Source organism: Ailuropoda melanoleuca, chromosome 3 (assembly GCF_002007445.2).
Source record: "Ailuropoda melanoleuca isolate Jingjing chromosome 3, ASM200744v2, whole genome shotgun sequence".
NCBI lineage: Eukaryota > Metazoa > Chordata > Mammalia > Carnivora > Ursidae > Ailuropoda > Ailuropoda melanoleuca.
The window spans coordinates 83,508,387-83,529,109 of record NC_048220.1 but is presented as its reverse complement, the minus strand read 5'-3'; the positions used below and the strand labels follow the sequence as shown (position 1 = coordinate 83,529,109).

General features: G+C 54.5%; 2 protein-coding genes across 10 annotated transcripts in view; one reads left to right on the top strand and one right to left on the bottom strand.

Moving 5' to 3' along the window:
* The window catches only part of UNC5A (unc-5 netrin receptor A), a 61,100-nt gene extending 56,676 nt beyond the window's left edge, over window positions 1-4,424 (top strand). For all 5 annotated transcript variants that reach the window (XM_034656688.1, XM_034656685.1, XM_034656687.1 and 2 more), the window contains 7 exons: window positions 735-822; window positions 1,069-1,237; window positions 1,378-1,608; window positions 1,749-1,901; window positions 1,981-2,145; window positions 2,827-3,005; window positions 3,244-4,424. In XM_034656688.1, coding sequence (XP_034512579.1) covers window positions 735-822; window positions 1,069-1,237; window positions 1,378-1,608; window positions 1,749-1,901; window positions 1,981-2,145; window positions 2,827-3,005; window positions 3,244-3,409 — 1,151 coding nt within the window. In that variant the 3' untranslated portion in view covers window positions 3,410-4,424. The remainder of the gene's footprint in view (window positions 1-734; window positions 823-1,068; window positions 1,238-1,377; window positions 1,609-1,748; window positions 1,902-1,980; window positions 2,146-2,826; window positions 3,006-3,243) is intronic.
* On the bottom strand, window positions 4,397-20,723 carry HK3 (hexokinase 3). Of its 5 annotated transcripts, none has more exons than XM_034656680.1 (19): window positions 20,486-20,713; window positions 17,334-17,455; window positions 14,337-14,499; window positions 13,977-14,131; window positions 13,771-13,890; window positions 13,585-13,680; window positions 12,597-12,696; window positions 12,332-12,515; window positions 11,718-11,873; window positions 11,333-11,584; window positions 10,673-10,968; window positions 10,440-10,579; window positions 10,241-10,360; window positions 7,538-7,633; window positions 7,253-7,352; window positions 5,455-5,638; window positions 5,208-5,363; window positions 4,805-5,038; window positions 4,397-4,716 (listed from the first exon to the last, which is right to left on the bottom strand). In XM_034656680.1, exons 1-19 carry the CDS (start codon window positions 20,547-20,549, stop codon window positions 4,572-4,574), a joined length of 2,883 nt encoding a protein of 960 aa, XP_034512571.1. In that variant the 5' UTR covers window positions 20,550-20,713; the 3' UTR covers window positions 4,397-4,571. The 5 variants fall into 5 exon arrangements, 4 of the variants coding, with proteins under 4 accessions (XP_034512571.1, XP_034512572.1, XP_002921785.1 ...); XM_002921739.4 differs by having other exon boundaries at window positions 4,572-4,716; window positions 11,333-11,566; XM_034656681.1 differs by lacking the exon at window positions 17,334-17,455 and having other exon boundaries at window positions 20,486-20,710.

Genomic DNA, 20,723 nt, shown 5'->3' with positions numbered 1-20,723 from the left:
GATGCTGCCCTGCAAGACCCTGGGACAGAGCTGAATCCACCAGACAAGAGGATATACGTGCAATGGCTCCCAAACCAGGGAGGGCTACCGAAGCCAGCAAGGTTGTTAAAGGCCTGCCCTACCTGCAGGGGCCACTACCGAATGAGGAGCAAAGCCATGGGGGCTGGGAATGGCTGTCCCCAAAGATGGCCAGGGCTGAAGGGGAGGAGGAAAGCTTGACCAGAGCAGGAGGGCACCCAGGCAGACGTGTGCTCAAGAGAGGGCTTCAGAATGGCCAAGTATACGGCACAGGCTGGGCTGAGGAAGCTGCTGGAAAGGCAGTTGGGGCCAGAGGTGAAGGGCCTTCAGTGCCAGGCCAGGGAGCTGGACCTTATGCTGGAGACAGGGAAGGTTTTAAGGCGGGAGTGCTCTGGCCCCACCCAGTGCCTTTCAGGTGACAGGTCAGGTAGGTACAGCATACCTGGCACCTTTGGTTCCAGGGTGTTCTGTGCCCAGGCTAACAAGGCATGCTTTCCCCACCCAGGTTCCCTCAGCCTTTCTTGGGGTCCCTAGGACTCCGTTTGAAGCCTGTGTGGGTAGATGGACAGCCTGGCAGTCCCTGTGGCACCTCTGTCCCCTAGTCCAGGCTGGCACTGGTCAGTCCTCAAAGGGAGGCTCCTGTAGGGGCTGGCAGAGTGGGTGTTTGGTGTCTTTGCCGCCCTGGTAAACCCCAGCCCTCCCCCGCTTTGTCACAGGGATCAGCCTCCTCATCCCCCCAGACGCCATACCCCGAGGAAAGATCTACGAAATCTACCTCGCGCTGCACAAGCCAGAGGATGTGAGGTGTGGGCGCGGGCCCCGTTGCTGGGGCTGGATGGGTCCTGCCCTCTGCCTTCAGTCACCATGACGCGCCCTATCCACCCACGGTCAGACTGCTCTGGCCTAGCCCGAGGGAGGGCAGGGGAGAACTGCCCATAAGCCCCACCCAGCTCTGGGACCCCAGTCCAGGGTGCCACTGCCCTGCCCCAGCCGACTCCCAGGACAGGCCCCTGACGCCTTTCCCTTCCCTCCCATATTTCCCCACTTGAGGTTGCCCCTAGCTGGCTGTCAGACCCTGCTGAGTCCCATCGTTAGCTGCGGGCCCCCTGGAGTCCTGCTCACCCGGCCGGTCATCCTCGCCATGGACCACTGTGGGGAGCCCTGCCCGGAGAGCTGGAGCCTGCGCCTCAAAAAGCAGTCCTGTGAGGGCAGCTGGGAGGTGAGCGGGAGCAGCCCTGAGCCCATCCACCTGAGCACTGAGGGGTCCCCACCTGGCCCTTGAGCCGCACTCGCCCCAGTCTGGCCACCGCTGGGAGTTGGAGCTGGCCACGAGCTGAGCCGTCGGGCCCTTGCTCACAGGATGTGCTGCACCTGGGCGAGGAGGCGCCGTCCCACCTCTACTACTGCCAGCTGGAGGCCGGCGCCTGCTATGTCTTCACCGAGCAACTGGGCCGCTTTGCCCTGGTGGGGGAGGCGCTCAGCGTGGCCGCGACCAAGCGCCTCAAGCTGCTTCTCTTTGCCCCCGTGGCCTGCACCTCCCTCGAGTACAACATCCGTGTCTACTGCCTGCACGACACCCACGACGCACTCNGCCTCCCCCCCCCCCCCCCCGCCACAGGGAGGCCGCCCCACCACCGGCCCTGAGGGCTGCCTCCCCTCCTTCTGGGAGGGGGCGGCAGCGGGAAAGGTGCTCTAGGCCCCAGGTTCAGCTGAGTGCCTGCGGTGCGCTGCAGGAAGTGGTACAGCTGGAGAAGCAGCTGGGGGGCCAGCTGATCCAGGAGCCTCGAGTCCTGCACTTCAAGGACAGTTACCACAACCTGCGCTTGTCCATCCACGATGTGCCCAGCTCCCTGTGGAAGAGCAAGCTCCTCGTCAGCTACCAGGTGAGGGTGCGCAGGGTGCCTGGAGTGGGCGCACCCAAGGCTGGGCACGCCTGACCGCGCCTCTCCGCCCGCCCCTCAGGAGATCCCCTTTTATCATATCTGGAACGGCACGCAGCAGTACCTGCACTGCACCTTCACCCTGGAGCGCGTCAGCCCCAGCACCAGCGACCTGGCCTGCAAGGTGTGGGTGTGGCAGGTGGAAGGCGATGGGCAGAGCTTCAATATCAACTTCAACATCACCAAGGTGGGCACAAGGGGGTGTCAGCACTGCAGAAATATGTCTGCTCCCCCCACTACCCCCCCCATGCTGGGCCTATCCTGCCACCAAGCCCCCCTCCTCCTAGAAACTGCTTAGCGGCTTCCTCGAGTCTCCAGGGAGAGAGGTGCAGATGAAAACAGACAGATGCAGACAGATGCAATCGCGATCTGACGTGGGGTGGAGATTGAAGAGGGTGTGGGAGCAGCAGGAGGGAGGCACAGAGCCTGGGGGCCCTGGGGTTTCCAGGAGGAGGGACCCTGTACAATGCCTTGAGGGATGAATAAGAGACAGACAGAAATGAGGGAAAGGGGGCTTCTGGCAGTGGGAACTGAGTGGGGAGGACAAAGATAGTGAGAGGAGCACAGTGAGTTCTAAATGGTCAGTAAGGGTCACTTGGGGGGAGCGATGGGGAGAGAGGAGGGGAATGAGGCTAGACAGCTCCTCTGCTCACTGGCTGTGTGACTTTGGGCAGGTCACCATACCTCTGAGCCTTGAAACCTTCTAAGCTCTAGTGAGCAGGGCTCTGGCACACCAAGGGTACCCAGGAAACAGTGTCCGTGCTTCCCGCATGCTCTGAGGTGGTTTGGGTGTCCCCCCAGCAGGAGGTGGCGGTGGGCCTGGGCCATGAAAGTTCTAACAGGCACCTCACCCCTCCCCCACCTCCAGGACACAAGATTTGCTGAGCTGCTGGCTCTGGAGAGTGAAGGGGGGGTCCCAGCCCTAGTGGGCCCCAGTGCCTTCAAGATCCCCTTCCTCATTCGGCAGAAGATCATTACCAGCCTCGACCCACCCTGTAGCCGGGGTGCCGACTGGCGGACTCTGGCCCAGAAGCTCCACCTGGACAGGTAGGTGGGAGATGGGCAGGGAGGGGCTACAAAGGCCCCCTGTAGTCCATCCCGGTGGGGGAGGATGGGTGGGGTGGATAGGAAGCTCGATGGGGCTTGCACCCCATCCACCAGCAGCCAGGGTCTCCAGTGCACTTGGCCGAGGGGAGGTCCTGCCCTTGGGCGGGCTGAGAGGCAGAAGGGTGCAGCCTGGGATGAGGCAGGGCTGCTGACTGGCTCCTGTCCCCTCCTTCCACAGCCATCTCAGCTTCTTTGCCTCCAAGCCCAGCCCCACAGCCATGATCCTCAACCTGTGGGAGGCACGGCACTTCCCCAATGGCAACCTCAGCCAGCTGGCTGCAGCAGTAGCCGGACTGGGCCAGCCCGACGCTGGCCTCTTCACAGTGTCAGAGGCGGAGTGCTGAGGACGGCCAGGCCTACAACCCCTACACTCTCACCAGCTTTGGCACCCGCCAGGGACGGGCAGAAGCCAGATGGGGCCCTTCCCCCAGACTCAGGGGAAGCTGTGTGGACAGGCCCCCTCCTGGCAGACACTGTCTCTTAACACCTGCCCTTCAGACCCTGCCCACACTTCCGCCCCTCCAAGGCCTGCCTGACCAGGCTGGCACTGCCACCTGCTCTGACCCTGCCCCAGCCTGTGGGGCCCCGGGTGGACAGTGCCTAGAGCCCAAGCCAGGCCCAGCCCATCCGTGTGTACATATGTGCGTGTGATGCTACCTCTCCTCCTGCCTCTGGCCAGGAGGCCGCATACACACGGGCACGCACGCACACGCTGGGCTTGGGACAGGGCCCCCCGAGCCCCTGCCTGAGCTGGACCTTATGCAAACATTTCTGTGCCTGCCAGGTAGGGGCACATCTGAGGGGCCTGGCTCCAAGCCTGTGAGACCGAGGGCCACAGCTGGACAAGGGGCGGCCCCTGGATTCAGGCACACGACCACCACGCGGGCATGTGCCCATGCATGTCTCGTGTGCTCATCTCACATGCTCCCCGCCACCGACCACACACACACATCTCATGCTGTACACCCAGAGGCCACTCACGTCTCTCACAACAGTGTCAGTCCACATCTGCCTCTCACATGCTGCCCTTCTCCCACCCACCCAGGGACACCCAGTGGCTCCTCCCTGGTCCTCTCCCTGCCCCCAGGCTGGAGGAGCCCTGCCCAACAGGGCATGTGAATATGCAATGGGAGTCCCGGGCTGGACAATGGCAAGTGTGCGTGCCGTGGTGTGCCCGTTCCTGGGGCTGGCCGGTTCCCCGATGTGGGGCCTGTTGTGTGAAGCTCGTGCCCTGACTCTGTCTTAAGTGCATTCGCGCACTTACACTTGGCCTTATGTACACAGCCTTGCCCGGCCGCCGGGGCGCGTAGGGATTTTAGCGGACGTGAATGTAAATAAATTATATATATATATTGCTAACCCGAGTGCTACTTCTCTCTGGGAAAGCCAGAGGTCAAGACTAGCGGCCGCAGAAGAGCCACACGTGGGCTATTCTGGGAGTCCTGGGTGACTGGTGACGGCGGAACCTGGGCCCTGGTCCAGCAAGGGTAGTTTCTGAAGACTTCTTCAAACACGGGCCATCTGGGCAAGACGGCAGGCAACTGCAGTGACCAGGGCTGCACCTTTGCCGGACCCATCTTCCGACTGCAGGAAGGTGACCGCACAGCGAGGGGCCAGCTCCCTCACCGTGGCTGCCACCAGGCCGGAGAAGCTGTGGGAGGTGGGGGGCTGAGGTGAGCCCAGGCCAGCCAGATCCCACCGGGGCATTCCTCCCTGCCCATCCCAGCACCCAGACTCACTGGGGGTGCAGCTTGTAGAGGGTCCCATCCACCCCCACGGACACAGTCAGCTCTTCTAGGCCCCGGTTCTCACGAATCTTCTCCACCACAGCAGCCACACCTGCCCCACAGAGCTGGGCAGCCCGCTGGGACACAGCCTGGCACACCTCCAGGACCATCAGGGCATCATCTGAGGTCAGGGGCAGCCCCAGATCCTCCAGGATGGCTCGGACCTGCCTCAGAGCCAGGCTGTCACTGGGGACAGGAAGGAATAAAGCACAGAGGGCCAAGGTCCTGCATTAGCTTTCCCACCTCCTGAGTTCTCCATCCTCCAGAATAGACCTCCCACCAACCAACATTTTACCCGAAGTGGATAGATAGATTCTTCTGGGAGATGGAAGGAGGCAATACAGGCCTTAGGCACCTTTCAATCTCAGAGAGAAACTTGGTCTTGAAGATGTCCCTGGTCTGAAGGCGCTGGGTCTGCTGGCCCCGGAAGAGAACTCCAAGGCTGGTCAAACGCAGGAGAATGTGGCGGACGATCTCCCCCAGGTACATGCCGCTGATCATCTTCTCAAAGCTGCATGAAAGCACAAAGGTCAGGAGACCCTACTGGCTATCATAACCAGTGCCAGCTGCCACCCGCTGCCCCTGCCCAGCCCCACGCCTACCTCTGCTTGCCAGGGTTGATGGATGCCTGGTCCACATTTGCATCAAAGCAGGTTCTAAGCAAGTCCAGAGAGCCATCATCCCCAAAGGCACCCCACTCCATATTGATGCACATGTGGCCTGAGTCCCCAGCCACAGCTGCCACGTTCCGAAGCTCCTCCATGTAGCAGGCATTTGTGCCAGTTCCTGCAGAGAGGCCAGACAGGGTAGAAGTCAGTTACTAACATAGATAAGACCCTCTGTGCCCTTCCCAAACTGAGATGGCAAAATTTGGGCTCCTTTCTTACCTCTCCATTTCCCCACACTCACAACCTGTCCTATGTCCTGGTTTGCCTTCCTTCTGGACATTCCTTCTGCAGACCCTGGCAGCATCAGCCCCTCTGGGCCTCCACTGCCTTCCCTACCAGCTCCAGCATCCATGGATCTTCCACACTATGCCAGGGCACCCGATAGGTTTGTGAAAGCTCCCCCACTGTCCTCAGTTGAGAGGCCCAAGCTCCCTGGACTAGCTTTCCAGAGCTTTAGTCTAAACTAGTAGGTTATGGGTCAGGAGCTGGGGACATAGACAGGAATCAGACATGAGGAGCCCCACAGTGGCCAGGGGGTGGGCAATAAGCCGCTAACTCTGATATTGCCTGTATGTACCCAAATAGAGGTGCAAAGCAGAGCATCACGGGAGCCTTGAGCAGCTGAGTCTTCCCACCTAGAGGTTCAGGAAAAGCTACAGAGAGGAAACGATGTTTGGATTTGACTTCGAAGCCAAGAAGCACAGAAAGGAAAGGCATTCTAGGCAGAAGGCACATTCTGGGTAAAGATATCCCCTTCCTCTCCCCAACACAGCATCAGCTCTAGGCAGGTGGTCTCCTTGTCAGCCCCACCTGGATTTCCTCTGACTAGTTTATTCATAAAGCAATCTAGGCATACCTCACCTGAGCACCTCTCCACTCTAGGCTCTATGTTCAAGAAGCTCCCAGTTTCAAAAGGAGGCTACCACATACCTCCTGCCCTAGGAGACTGATGCCCAAAGAGCTGTGGGAGCCCTCCTCCCTGATCTAGACACTCTGTTCAAGTCCCATTTGTGTTAGGACCACTTCCTTTCTGCTCTTGGCCTTGTCACCCTGTTGTGTAGAGTCAGGTTCAGCTCTCTCTGACTGCCACATGCTGTCCCGGGCTTAATCCCCACTAAATGGTGGGTTTTGAGAAGATAGGTATTTCCCCCATCTTTATGTATAGTCTTTCTGTCTCTTCATGCAGCCCCTATCTGGCCAGAGGAGAAATGCTTCATAAAGACAGGATCTTGGGCTACCTGAAGGACACTCACAGCTCATTCTCTGTCCTCCACCCCCAGCCTCTACCCAGTTCCAATCATTGAGTGTGTACCATGGGCCAGGCACTCTGCCACACTTTGTTCCCTCTCCTCTCACCCTCACAATCCTTGAGATAGGTGTTACTATTATCTCTATCATAGAAGGAAACCGAGGCTCTGGTGATTTGGCCAAGGTCATACAGATGGAAATGGCAGAGCTAGTATTTCCACCCAAATCTGTATGACTCCAAAGCTCAGATTCATTTAACAGAAGGGCAAACTGAGGCTCAGAAAGCTTAAATGACTATGAATCAGTAGCTGAGCTGAGCCAAGTTCAGACACCCAGCCTAAATGAGTGTTGCAGGGCCTAGCTGAGTCAGGCAGGAATGATGCCACATCCCCTAGGCCAGAGGAACGTCCAACCTGAGGAATCAACAGGAGGCAATGAATTAACATCCGGCAGTAGGAGCACAAAAGAGCAGGGCCCTCCTCACCAACGATGAGGCCGACCTCGCAACGGGGATCCTCATAGCCACAGGACATCATGGTCCCCACCGTGTCATTGACAATGGCAACCACATTCAGCTCTACTGCCTGCACACAAAAGGATGCTGCTAGTTGCTGGGCAACGCGGTTGTCACGGCAACCAGCGCTGGACCAGAGGTCTCTACTGCAGAGAGCCACCCACTCCACCCGCCCCAGGTCAAGAAGCAGGAGACCCTTTGCTCCCTTCAAGTCCTGCCACAGCCCCAAAGCACCCCAGGAGGCAGACCCCTCACCTGTCTTCGCCCAATGGCTTCCCGCAGCAGACACACAACGTCTTGGCCCTCACAGTCTGATGCACTGAAACCTTTTGTCCAGTTTAAGAGGATGCCCTGGGGTGGGACAAAGGTGGGGCAGGAAGGTGAAGGCCCTTGGAATCTCACTCTCCCTCTGCAAAGTCTGTATCCCATCAGAAGCATATGATATCCCCCCTCACCAAGCAGGATTCCATGCCCACTCTGCCACATGGTTGAGGGCCTTGCCCTCTGCCCCCACCTAACTCCCCAGGAGGCTTCCAGTGTAAAGAAACCTATTAATAACTATCAGACCTGTGTCTTCTATTATTAGTGCCAGAATGCTCAGATGGTCTGAGAGTCTGGACGTTTTAAGACGGCTGCCCAGAAGGAATGGCCCTTCATAATTGGGTTAGGAATGAACAGAGCAGGTAAAATAGTGCTACGTATGAGAAGAAGGAGGACAAAGAAGGCTCAGAGGTCCAAATGACAGAAAATTCTGCTCTTTTAGAAAGAACTGATAAGAGTTACTTGAGAATAAGGAAACTGAGGAATTAGGGACAGAGCCGTATCAATAGGAGATTCACTTGTGTGTTCCAGAAATGAGTGAAGGACAAAAGGAAAAGCCAGAACCCAGAACACCTAGGCAGGATGGGAGGAGACAAGACAGGCCTTTATTGGGAGAAACTGGCCTTAAATTGTGAACTTAGTGATGGGCTAGACAGTCTAAGACTATTCTTTCCTAAGTGTGCTTCCTCTGAGGGAGCGGGCAGGGGAATTATTCTCCTGCTGTTAGAAAATCACAGCTCTGCCCAAAGTAGGAGCATGTAGAGCAAGTATGAGAACCTTCCGGGGGGGCGCCCTGGGGGCTCAGTCAGTTGAGTGTCTAACTCTTGATTTCGGCTCAGGTCATGATCTCAGGGTGGTGGGATAGAGCCCTGCATCTGGGCTCCATGCTCAGCAGGGAGTCTGCTCAAGATTCTCTCTCTCCCTGCCCCTCTGCCTCCCCACCCCCGCACTCTCGCTAAAATAAATAAACCTTTAAAAAAAAAAAAAAGGGAAATCTTTGGGGCAGAAGATTTTAGAGATATGAACTGATGCTTCCCCCAACAATATTTCCTTTTATTCCTTTCCCTATGTAACCACAGCCAGAGTGCTCAATGCTCATTGTCTCAAACATAGAAACCAGAAACCAGAGAGTGAGAGGGCAAATGAGAAGGAAGGCTAATGTGGGGGAACCCAGATTACAAATAGCAGCAATACTTCTCTGCTCCCAGACAAAAGAAAGACCCCTGGTCTGGGGAAGGGGAGCTGGGGGGCCCTCAGAGCCAGGTTTTGGACTTTCCTGAGAAGGGTGTCCTATGCCTCTCCCTGGGCCATGCCCCTGTGGGAAGGGAGGAGACAGAAGAGATCTGAGTGATCTGATAGCAGAGTAGGTCTCTGTCCTCCTTCCCCATGGAGGGGAAGGTGAGCTGTCAAGGGAGGTGTCAAGAGAGGAAGTGGCAGAGTCCTTACAGCTGGGGCCTGAACATCTCCTGAGTTCCCAGAGTGTCTGCCCATACACAGCAAAGGATGCTATGCAGCTGAAAGGGGCCCTTATCTGGGGAAAAAGGTTCCCAAATTGATTATCATTAAGTTATCACCCCCCCCAAAAAGAATGTGGGCTCAACACAGAAATTAAGTTCAGTTCTAGAAAATGAATAGGACCGTGTGTCTTCTTGCGCACCTGATTTTGCATACTGAGTCCCACCTGCTTCTCACACCTTACAAGGAATAATCAAATGGTACCAGCATGCTTAGTCTAGAGCGGAGCAGACCAGCAGGGAGACACTGCTGAATTGCTTGATTCCAAAGGGCCACTGTGTAAAAGAAAGCCAAGTACAGAAGCATGTGTCTGAGAGAGGTCAGAGCTGCAGCAGAGCTGAACACTGCACAAAGGCTGGGTGGGGTAGAGTAGGCAGAGCTTTTCAGGAAGAACATAGTGGGCAATTTCAGGGGCAGCAAGTTCTTCCTCACAGGAGGCTTTTTGGCAGAAGCTGGGGGTATTGATGAGGAGACTCCTGGGAGCTTGGACCAGAGTACGGGAGGAGCTGTCTCCACGACAGGCGTCAGAGGTGTGCACTCAGAAGCCTAGCATTCTTGCTGAAGGCCATGCAGAGGCGTAGGCTTAGTGCTGCCGTGTCTAGATCCGCGCCTGCGGCTCTGCCATTCCGGTCAGGCACGCAACACCAAGCCAGGCAGGAGAGGGACGCAGCAAGTTTGGGAAGGGGAGATAGGGCAAAGAAGCCAGGCAACCGAGCCCTTTCGAGAACTAGGAACGAGTGCTGTTCCCCTCAGGTCTCCTAGATCAGTACACCAGGGCTGTGGGGTACAGGCAATGTGTTCCTTCATCAGCCCTGATCTGGGCCTATACTGCTCCCAAGTGCCCACACCTAACCTGGCTCCACTTTCCTGCCCATTAACAGTCCCCAGGGGTATCCGTAATCTTTTCCATCCCAGGCCTCTTTACAGCCCTGGATTCCAGGCCATTTTACCACACCCCCATGTCCAATGAAACCGAGGCTAGGTGTTGGCTCAGCCCAGCCGTGCTTCTGCCCTCCCCCATCCCCAGCCCACTTGAAGCCTTCTCCCCAGCCTCCTGCCTATTCCATGAAGGGTATGAGGGTGGAAAGCCCTTGGGGATGGTTTCTCCTGGCCCTCCCTCACCTGGTCGAGGCCGAGCTGCCTGCATGGGAAGGAGAAGGTGAAACCCAGCGGGAGGCTCTGCCCACTCAGGCCCTGCTTCTGCTGGAAGTCCACAATGCAGTCCACGATGTGGTCGAAGAGCTGAGGTGGAGGGCAAGTCAGGGGGTGGCCCAGCTCTGGTCCTTCCCCGCCCCTGACATCAGGTCCAAGCTCTGGCTACCTGCTGTCCAGAGCCCTGGGCCACATCCTCCGGGATGGAGTAGACCTGGCTGGTGATCTTCACACCTCCTGCTGTCACGCGCACCAAGAGCACCCGGAAGTTGGTGCCCCCCAGGTCCAGGGCCAGGAAGTCCCCACGCTCTGCGGGACAGAGGTCCTCAGTGTCAGGACAAAGCACATTCTGTGACCTCCAGGAGCCCACACCCCAGCCCCACACTCAGGCCAGGTCCTCACCAGTGCCATCAGGCGTTGCCCGGACATAAGTGGGCAGCATGCGGAGGGATGAGGCCTCCCCTCGGAGCCCCTTGACCATTGCCTCCCGCATCTGTGCCTGCACTGCTGCCAGCTGCTTATGGTTCAACCGGAAAGGTGCCAAGGTCTCTTCCAGCAGGCGCCGGTGAGCAGCCAGACGGGCAGCCACAGCAGTCACCATTGCCACGCCCCGGCCACCCCCATCCACAGAGGGAATGAAGGAGACATCACATTCGGGGGCCAGGAGCTTCACAGTCTCCTGCAGGATGCTGAGGAAACTACACAGACACAAAGCAGGCATACCTGGCTTGACACCTGACCCTGAACCCCAGGGCTTCAGCAAGCCCCATCACTTCAGATCCCTTCAGTTCTAAATCCAGCTCTACATCAACCTTATGCCCAGTGTCTCCAATGCTCCCAGTGCCCCCAGAGTCCCCCTCCCTTGCACACCCAAAGGGAAGCATCTTTTCTCTCTTCTGACTTCTTCTGGCCTCCCTTAGTCCCCATCTGACCTTACTCTGCTCAGGTGCCACTCGTACCCACTGCCTCACACACATGGTGCCTGAGTGCCCTCTGGGTCTTTATGGAAAACACTCATGTTCCTGCTGCTTGCTCACACAGGATTGTGTGTATTTCCAGTACCTGGGGTGTCTCTCAAACACTTGGCCTCCGGTGGCCACAGCAATCTGAAGCATCTGCTGCTCCCGGCTGTGCTGGAGGCGGGAGAGAACAGCAGCCAGGGCGGCGGCACAGAGCCGGGCAGCCCGAGTAAACACGGCTGCACACACATACTGCACGAGTTCAGCATCCGAGGCCCCCACGCTCAGGCCCAAGTCCTGCAGCAAAGCATGCACACGGGCTGCCCCAGCCAAGGGGCTGGAGGGACACAGGGTACTGCTTTGGGACTCAAGTAGCCCCAAAGCTTCCTGCCCTCCCCCAGCCCCATGGCTACCTGGGGGACAGAGCATCCTCCCCTCTCCCAAGCCAAGAAGCTTCTTGTCTAAGCCCACTGGCTTTCCCTACTTACTCCTCCGTCTCAGCCACATGCTCCAGGAGGATGCTGCCTCGGCTCAGCAGGGCAGGGGAGGTGCAGCCACCAAAGAGGACCCCTCGCTGAGCCAGGTGAGCCAACACAAGCCTCACCAGCTCACCCAGGTACAAGCCTCCAATCATCTTCTCAAACCTACAGGTAAGAAGGGTATCTGGACAGAGATTTCCCTAAGCCCTTAGCCCACCTGGCCCCACCTTCAAGGGCCCCAAAAGAAAGATCATTTTCTTTGGGGTCCCCCAGACTGGAGGTTCCAGAAGCAATGGCTTCCCAGGAGATAGATGGGTGTTTATCCAGACCCCACTTCCCCCTCTGGCTTAGGTTAGGTTCAGAGGGGTTCCTGGAGGACAGGGAACATTTTGCTACCCCCAATCCCCAATGCCTGTTAGTAATAAGAGAGGGCTATGAGTTGAAAATTCTGGGTTCTAGAATCTTGAGCCCTTCCTTCTTTGAGCCTGGCCAGGGCCCCCCAAGATGCCACCTGGAAACCCTATGAGCAAGCAATAGGGAGGGGCCTAAGGACCTGAGTTCAGGGACAGCAGTGAGAAAGGGAGCAGAAGAGTGATAGGCCCTAGAGCAGAAGGTCAGGCCACCTCTGGGCACCAGGATTCAAGGACTCTCGGTCCAGGGCATGGTCAAAGGTGGTCAGCACTGGTCCCAGGACCCCATCATCACTGAAGGAGCCCCACTCAACGCTGATGCAGACGCGGCCCCGGTCCTCATCCAGCACTGCCACATGCCTTGCCTCCTCCATGTAACATGCATTGGTACCAGTGTCTGGCAGGGATGAATCCATCAGGACCTGCCCATCAGGTAGCTGTACCCCCCACCCATCACCACAAATGGCCCATGGCTCACCTACAACAAGCCCGACTTCACACGGCCCAACCCCTGGCTCACAGCCCATCATGGTGCCCACTGTGTCATTCACCACGGCAACCACATCGATGCTGTAGGCCTGGACAATGGAGAGGGCAGAGGTCATGGCTGACCTAAGTGGGCAGAGCAGGGAACCTGGGGGATGGGCAAGGCTAGGGCCTTGGCTTTGATGGAGGTGCTCAGAGTCCATGAAACACAATGTGTGTTCATGTCCACACACATACTCTAGGTCCTCCCCCCACCCCTCGTAGAGAATTTTCCTCCCATCCCACACCCCCCCTTGTCTCTTCCACCCCCTACTCAGGTCCTGGGGCTCTCAAAGTCTCCCAACCTCAGTCATTACCTCCAGAACACCAGTGGTCCCCACAGGACCAAGATGATTGTGAGCAAGCGTAGCACCTTGAAGACCGCACTGTAGGTACCTGGCTTCCCAAGCCAGCCCCTGCCAGCCCTGACTTCCATCCACTAGCATCACTGCAGTTAGTCCAGATGGATCCAGATCCACCTTTCTTCCACATCCAAGTGTTTGCATATACCTTTCTCTGAAAACAGGCCTTCCACCCCAGCCCCAGCTTATGCACCTGGCAAACTCCTCCTTCAAGCCCCCGCCCGAGTCCTAGTGTGCCCTTCCCAGTGCTACCAGAGTCACTGGAACCACCTTCTTGACAGGGACAATCCTTTGTCAGAATGCTTTCCCACTAGACTGTGAGGTCTTTGAAGACAGGATCAAGTCTTTTCATCTTTGTTTTGCCCTATGGTCCTGAAAATTTATTTGACCCTTCTTAGCCTCAAACTCCTTACCGATGAAATGGGAATGGTAGCAACATTTACCCCAGGGTTAAACTGGATAAAGGATATAAATAGAAAAGGAAAGCAGGCCCTCCCAGAAGCACAGGCACAGCCTTTGTGTGCTGGCCCCAGGCCCAGCCACATAGGCAGCCCTCCCATTGCCCCTGCCTCCACTCACCCCCTGCCTCTTGATGGCATCTCGCAGCAACTGGACCACATCGTGGCCTTCCACACCACTGCACCTAAAACCTTTGGTCCAGGAAATAAGGGTGCTCTGGGGGAAGAAAAGCTGGGTCACTCCTCCAACAGACTTCATGGGGTTACAACTCTTCCACCCACTGTCCCCATGCCCACTCTGCCTTACCCTGTCCAGGCCCGTCTGGTGACAAGGGAAGGAGAAGCTGAACCCAAGCTGCAGACCCTGTTTGTCCATGGGGAGTGCATCCAGGAACTCAGACAGACAGTGGGCAGCAAAGTCAAAGAGCTGTGGGACAAGTTGGGGGCTCAGCTCTGTCCACCAGAGCCCCAGCCACCCAGCCAGTTCCCAGAGACTGGGCAGTGAGTTCTCACCTGCTGACCAGGACCCAGCATCACCTCTGGGGGAATCACAAACTCCTGGCTCTGGGGCTCCATCCTATGCCCCTCAGTGCCCATCAGGGTCACCCACAGAACACGCAGTGAGGCCCCTGTAGCCCCCAGCTCCAGCACGACAAAATCTCCTTGCTCTGGGGCAAACAGGACACAGAAAGGCATGCAGCTGGTGAGACCAAGCCCTCTGCCTCCCAGAAACATCCCCAAGGACTACAAAGTCTCATTAAGGGAGCTTCGAGTTGGGAACCTTAATGGGAAGAGGGATAAAGAACTTCTCCCTCCCCCAGATCAGAATTATCTCCCCAGGCCTGGCCACCCATTTTGGCCTATGCCACCCACCAGTGCCATGTGGGGTGGACCCCACGTATGTGGGCAGCATCCGGACAGCAGAGGCAGGGGTGGCCTGCCCCCGCAGTGCCTGCTCCATAGAGCCCAGGAGGCTGGCTTGGATCTGCTGCAGCTGTGTCTCCGTCACCTTGAATTGCTGTAGACACTCCAGCACCTGGGGAGAAACAGGCTAATATCTGGGCAGGAGCCCCATTGCCTAGCCAAGTCCTCTGACTCCAACCAGGACCGCCCTGCCCAGCTTGCTCCCCCCTTTTCCAGTCCAGAACAGCACGTCCCTTAGCTTTCCCAGGGGCTGACTAGAGCCCTGCCTAAGCCCTCTCTGAGCCTTGCCCAGCACCTGCCCAGCCCCACTCCTCACCTCCTCACACACCTAGGTTCTCTTGCAGCCCACAGCCCATACTCAGTTCCTGCATTCTCAGAAGGCTCCTTCCTGGAGGGGAGACACACCCACCTCCTCCTGCTCCATTCCTGGCTGCTCCTTCTCAGATCCCTATGTCCCCTGCCCCTTCCATTTCTTGGAATTCAGGGTTTAGTGAGGCCTCTCCTGTTATAACACTGATTCGCTCTGGCTCCAGTACCCAGAGGTGAGCTGCTCAGTGAGTTGTCATTCACTGAATGAGCCAACAAATGAACAAATGTGGGAATGAATTTCAAGTTCAGGTGCTTCCCTCTCCCAATCCACTTAGCTCTGGAGCCTAAGTAAGCTCAGCTCCGGAGAACTTGGAGGCCACACTGTGGAGGAGTCCTCCCAGCAGTCAGCCATCCTTTCCACAGACATTGACTGAGCGCCTACTGGGGGCCCAACACTATTCTAAGCACTATATGTTGCATAACCAGGTGAGTTCTGTTCTTGTGGAGCTCAGAGTTCAGCACAGAGGCAGAAAATAAGCAAATAAACATATAATATGGTTCTGGTAGTAACAGTAGCTATTTATTTATTTATTTATTTATTTATTTATTTATTTATTAAATTTATTTATTTAAGGCAGGAATAGAAGTTTGAGAGTGACCAGGGGAGAAAAGGTGTTTTTGGATATTGGTCTGGGAAGTTCTCCCTGAGGAAGCGACCTAAATGAAGGAAGGGAACAAGCCATTTGTAAATCTGGGGAAGAGGATAAAGGGATTTTCTTCAGAGTGAGGGGATGGATTTGGGGGAAGGGTGGCCAGGTGTGAATCAGAGTAATGGGAGGGGTAGGCAGTCAGAAAGCAGAGGATGGGACACCCAAGGTTCTTCTCCACCAGTAGCCCATTGTGGGGGAGCTAAGAGGAGCCCCTGTACTCCACCTCTATGTGGAAACCTCCCTCAGATGACCCTCTGGACTGTCCTTCAAAGAGACGCCAGCAGCCTTCCTGGGTTTGCTGGAGTCCCAACCTGTGACTCTGTTCTCCTGGGCTTAGCCTTTCCCCGGTCCTCACCGCCTATTCCACAGGAATTCCATTCCTATGACCCACTGCTCCACATTGGACCCGTATCTGTAAAGTAACCACCCAGGCATCTGGATAAAGAGGCAGGGGGAGCCAGGGAGGAGAGGCTGTTCAGTGAGGGAGATGGGGGTGACTCAGTTTCACCTCTGCTTTAGGAAGAGAATGGAAAACAGATCCCTAAGGAGGCAAATGACCCTAACTGGAGTGCCAGATGTTCAGTTCCATGTTTACATTATAGGAGATGCTTCTAGCAGCCACGCACACTAGGAAGGGTTATTCCTATGTTATGTTACAAATAAGTATACTGAGGCTCAGAGAGGAACAGTCATCTGCATAACCCAAGCATAACCCTATTAAGGGACAGAGTGGAATTTGAACCCAGATCTGACTGAAGAGGTGTTTCCACATGAATGTGAAGCCTTATAGAAACAAGCAATTTCACCTGAAAATAACCCAAAGCTGATGAAGGTTGCAGCGAAGAAACCCCATAGGATGAGAAAACGTACTGAGTCCTTGCCCTGACACTTTTCCTGGCTGCGTGGCCCTATTCCAGAGAAAATAATAATACTCAGAAGGCTCCTGAGTCGCCAGTGCCAGGGGCCATGTCATTTCTCACTTCTGTGGCCCAGCCATGCGTTGCATACAGAGGAAATGTTGACAGCAGGGTCTGGGGCAGAGACTGAACAAGGGTGAGGTGGGAGCATGAAATGCAGTGAGGGGTGATGCCCCCACAGTTTGGGCAATAAGCCAAGTCCAGCAGATGTCAGAACAAACTGAAAACTAAAGAAACTGCAGGGAACAATTCAAGAACCTTTTCATGGATGCCTCCTCTGTACAGGTCCTTTATCTCCATTAGCTCACTTAATCCTCCAGGGGGCCAAAGGATTAGACTATTTTCCTCCATTTGACTGATGAGGAAACAGACTAGGAGATACGAAATGACTTACACAAGTGTTTCCTGCTTGATGGTGTGATATGCAAGGGTTTCTAAATCTTGGTCAAGATGACAGAAAAGAGAAACTCAGTCTGAGCTAACCTGAGGCCTATGGACTATGCTGCAGAATAACCTCCAAGTTGAGTTCAGCACTGAAATCATATCTGTGGGCCTGACTGCAGTGGCCATTTGAAGGGAGGGAGATTTGCAGGGGTAACTAGAGAAATAGGGGAAGGAAGTCCCTTATGAATACAGTCTTCTACCAGAAAACCCCAAGAGGGTCATTTCTAGACTATTCAGGTCAGGGACAGGACCTGTGTAGCAAGGTGGCAAAAGTAATAACAACTTTGGAACTGAAATACCTCAGCTCAAGCTCCTGTCACGAGTTAAAACTCCAATCATTTTACCTCTCTAAGCCCCCTCTTCCTCAGCTGTAAAATGAGAAGATAATCCCCACCTTGCTGTTGTGTGGAGCCACAAAGGAGATAGTTACTAGATCAGATATGAAAGGCTTGATAAACTAGAAAGGACTGCATTGCTGTGAGCCCATGGCCCCATGGCATCTTCAACTGATCCTTCTCTTGATAGTCTTGAATAGGCATGAGTCAGAAACCCAGTGCTGAACTTACCAGCTCAGAGCTGTCTGAGGGGCAGGGCAAGCCCTCCTGGGAGCAGCCAGGAGCTCCTTCCCTTTGCTGCAACCCTACTGGCCCAATGGAGTCCATGTGGTTCCACAATGGAGGGTGGCCACCTATAGGAGGAAAGGGACAGCCTGGGTGAACCACATAGTCTACAGGCCCTCAGAGGCTGTGACCCTTAACTTTCGTCCTTCAGAAGGGGACCAGGAAGAAAGCTGTAGGCAGAGCTCAGAACCTCTGACTATCAATGATCCTTTAGTAATCAAACAGAAGGCCCCCATTTTCCAGAAGCACATATATTAACAGAGCTCTGGGAAGGCTGATTTCTAATCCCAATGCCATTTATTCATTCTGTCACTCATTTACATTTACCAGTTTCTGATGCCTACTGTGCCAGATGTTGAAGTACAAAGCAGACGTAGGCCTTGTCCTGAGGGATCTCAGCCTTACCAACAATCACAGTACGGTTGACGCAGGCAGTAAGAAATGGACCTGCTACTGTGCTTGGGAGTTCAGAGATGTTCTAGAGGTTTGGAACAAAGGGTGCGAGGTAACAAGGAGCCAAAGACCCACTGGAGAAGCAGGCAGGCTGGACTATGGATGGCCTTTATGCCAAGCTAAGGTGTACAAACTTCATCCTGAAGAGAGAAGTGGACAAGGATGGATCTGCACTTCAGAAAGGGGTTCCACTAGTGGCATAACTTCGGGTGAGTCATTTATGACTTCTTTGAGTTTTAGTTTCTTCATGTGGGAGGAAATACCTACTTTCACAAGGTTGTAAGAATTAAATAAGACTTGAAAAATGCTTTGGGAAATTTAATATGCAACAGAAACATCAGCTCAGGGGTGAGTTTTGGAAGCTATAATGATGCAGAATGGAAAGAGCCCTGTGCTCAGAGTTAAGGACCCAGCTCTCCCCAAAGGAGCTAGCACCAGGTCTCCAATATGGAGGCCTAATTTTCTTCATCTGCCAAATGGGGACCAACATATGTCAAAGAGCTGTGTGGGGCAAATGAAATAATGAGAGCAAAAGAACCTTGTGCAGAGTGTGGCTTCAGATTTATTTAGCTAAATCTGAATTAAGCCTCAATTTCCTCCTCTATAACAGAACAAAAATTCAGTTCTTCTGAGGATTAAAGGAGTTAATGGTTCCGACAGTCCTTTGCATACTGTAAAGAACTGTAGAAATGTCTGGTATTTTGCTAATTCAAGCTAGACGTGGTATTGCTGTTCCAAGAAGTTCCCAAGGGAGCTTCAGTGATTTAGGTGTCTTTCAGGGGTAAAGGAAAAGGGAAATGCAGTAAAGGCCCCAAGATGGGCAGAAGGGATTTGTCCACTGAATCAGACTGCCTCTCTTCCTGTAACAGCAAGACTTCGGGGGAAGATACCTTCCCATCCCTGCAACCCCTCCCCACCTTCCACTCCCATCATGCCCATGAATTTGCCCTCCTCATGGTCACCTATTTGCTGCTGATTGCCCCATCCCTGTCTTTTCCTCGGTCCCCACCCCTACTGTCCTGTCAGGCATGCAAACCAGGAGCATTCTCTTCACTGAAAAATTCTCGTCCATTGGCTTCAACAGCCAGTCTTTCCTGGGCCTCCTTCCTGAGTGCTTCATAATCTTCAAAATTCTTTCTCTCCTCTCCCCCTTAACAATGCCCCACCCCACCCCTGTTTCTGGTCACAGCCCTCTTCTCCACAGCCCTTTCTATCATCTCCAAGTTTTGATTAAAACCTCTGTGTCAGGGCTCCCAAATGCCCATCCTGAGCCAAATCCCAAATTCTGATGGTCTGTTAGACATCACTCTCCAGATGCTGGAGAGGCTCCTCAAACTCCATGGTTGAAGATACATTCATTTTCTCCTTCACTTTTCCCCATGAAACTCTTCCTGTCCTCTACCTTGGCTGGAGACATCAAGGTTGCTCACTCATACAGCTATTCAGGTGACTGTTTACATCCCTGACCCTCACCTCTATGCAATCAGGTCTCAGGAAGAAAGAGCTAAGAATGGAAAGTGCTCTCCCACGTATCCCCTCTTCCTGGTTCCCACTGCCACTGCCCTAGACTTTCTTCCCATCTGATTATTCCAACAACCTCCTGATACTGTCCACCTCCCTGCCCCACCAACTCCCAACACATCACCAGAATGACTGTGCAAAAACAGATTTTATCCTGCCATTCCCCAGCCCTATCTCCCCCTAAGAAAGGAGGTAAACCTTCACATTGTGATATCTCCCACTGTGGGGGGAAAAAAGTGTAAAACTCTTTATCATAGAATTGCAGGCCCCAAGCTTCCTCTCTTGCTCCTCCCCCTCATACTCTAGCCACACTGACTACAAGTTTCGCCCTGTCTCTTGCTGTCCAGCCTCGAGCCTGGAACCACTGTGTCTGAGTCATCTGCATCTTCAGCCCAGCACAGCATTTGACACAGATAGGTGCTAACACAGCTTTGAAAAATTTGGGGGTGGGCATGGGGTCCTTATTCAGAGAACTAAGAAATCAGTTTCCAACAAATTTCCTCAAAGTCACATAGACCTAATTTCCAAATCTGTCACATAGGAATGTTAACTCCCCAAATGTTACAGGTCTATTTCAAGACTAAAATGGGGTGACTGAGGCAATTATAATCTCAGGAAAGGGCCAACCGCTACACACAGAGTAAGCTTTCGCTCTCCTTTTGAGGCCCAGCTAACTCAATCATTCTTTCATTCATTTACTCTCTTATTCATTCACTCTTCTATTGGACATTTATTCAGTATTTCTACATGCCAGAGACTGTGAAGCTTCCTCCAAGAAACCTCAGTATTTACACTCCCAGTAAATGTACTCATGTCTGCCTCTTCCAGCTGAGCCTGGTGGGGAGGGACATGTCTCCCACATCACTAGATTCCCAGAACTCAGCCAGGGTCTGCACATGTTTGAGTAACAGTTGGCCTCTCAGCTTAACTCAGCTGAATCAGATACATGAGGTGAGTCTTCCTTCTGAAAAGGATCCCAGGGACCCCTGCCAAGGATGGGAGCTATCATTGAGGACCAGCTGGCTTAGTCGTTCCAGCCTCTACTCAGCTAGCATGGGCCAAGCTGGAGAGATGAAGGTGAGGGGATGGGGCTGAAGCAAGGAGGAATTAGAGGAGGGTCTTACCCGGGAGAAGAAGCAGTTGGTCACTTTCCTCAGGATTGAGCTCTTCTCTCTCAATGTGAGGCATCCCACTAACCTGGTTTGCACCCAAAAATGAAACTCATGGGTCACTGGAGTTATAATGTCCCACCCTCTTCCTCGGCCACCACTATCTAGACATCAGTTAGTTCAGGAAGGTGCACTTCCTTCTGAGTCTGCCCTAAGAGAAGCCCAGGGCAGGCAGTGCTATGGTGCAAACTTA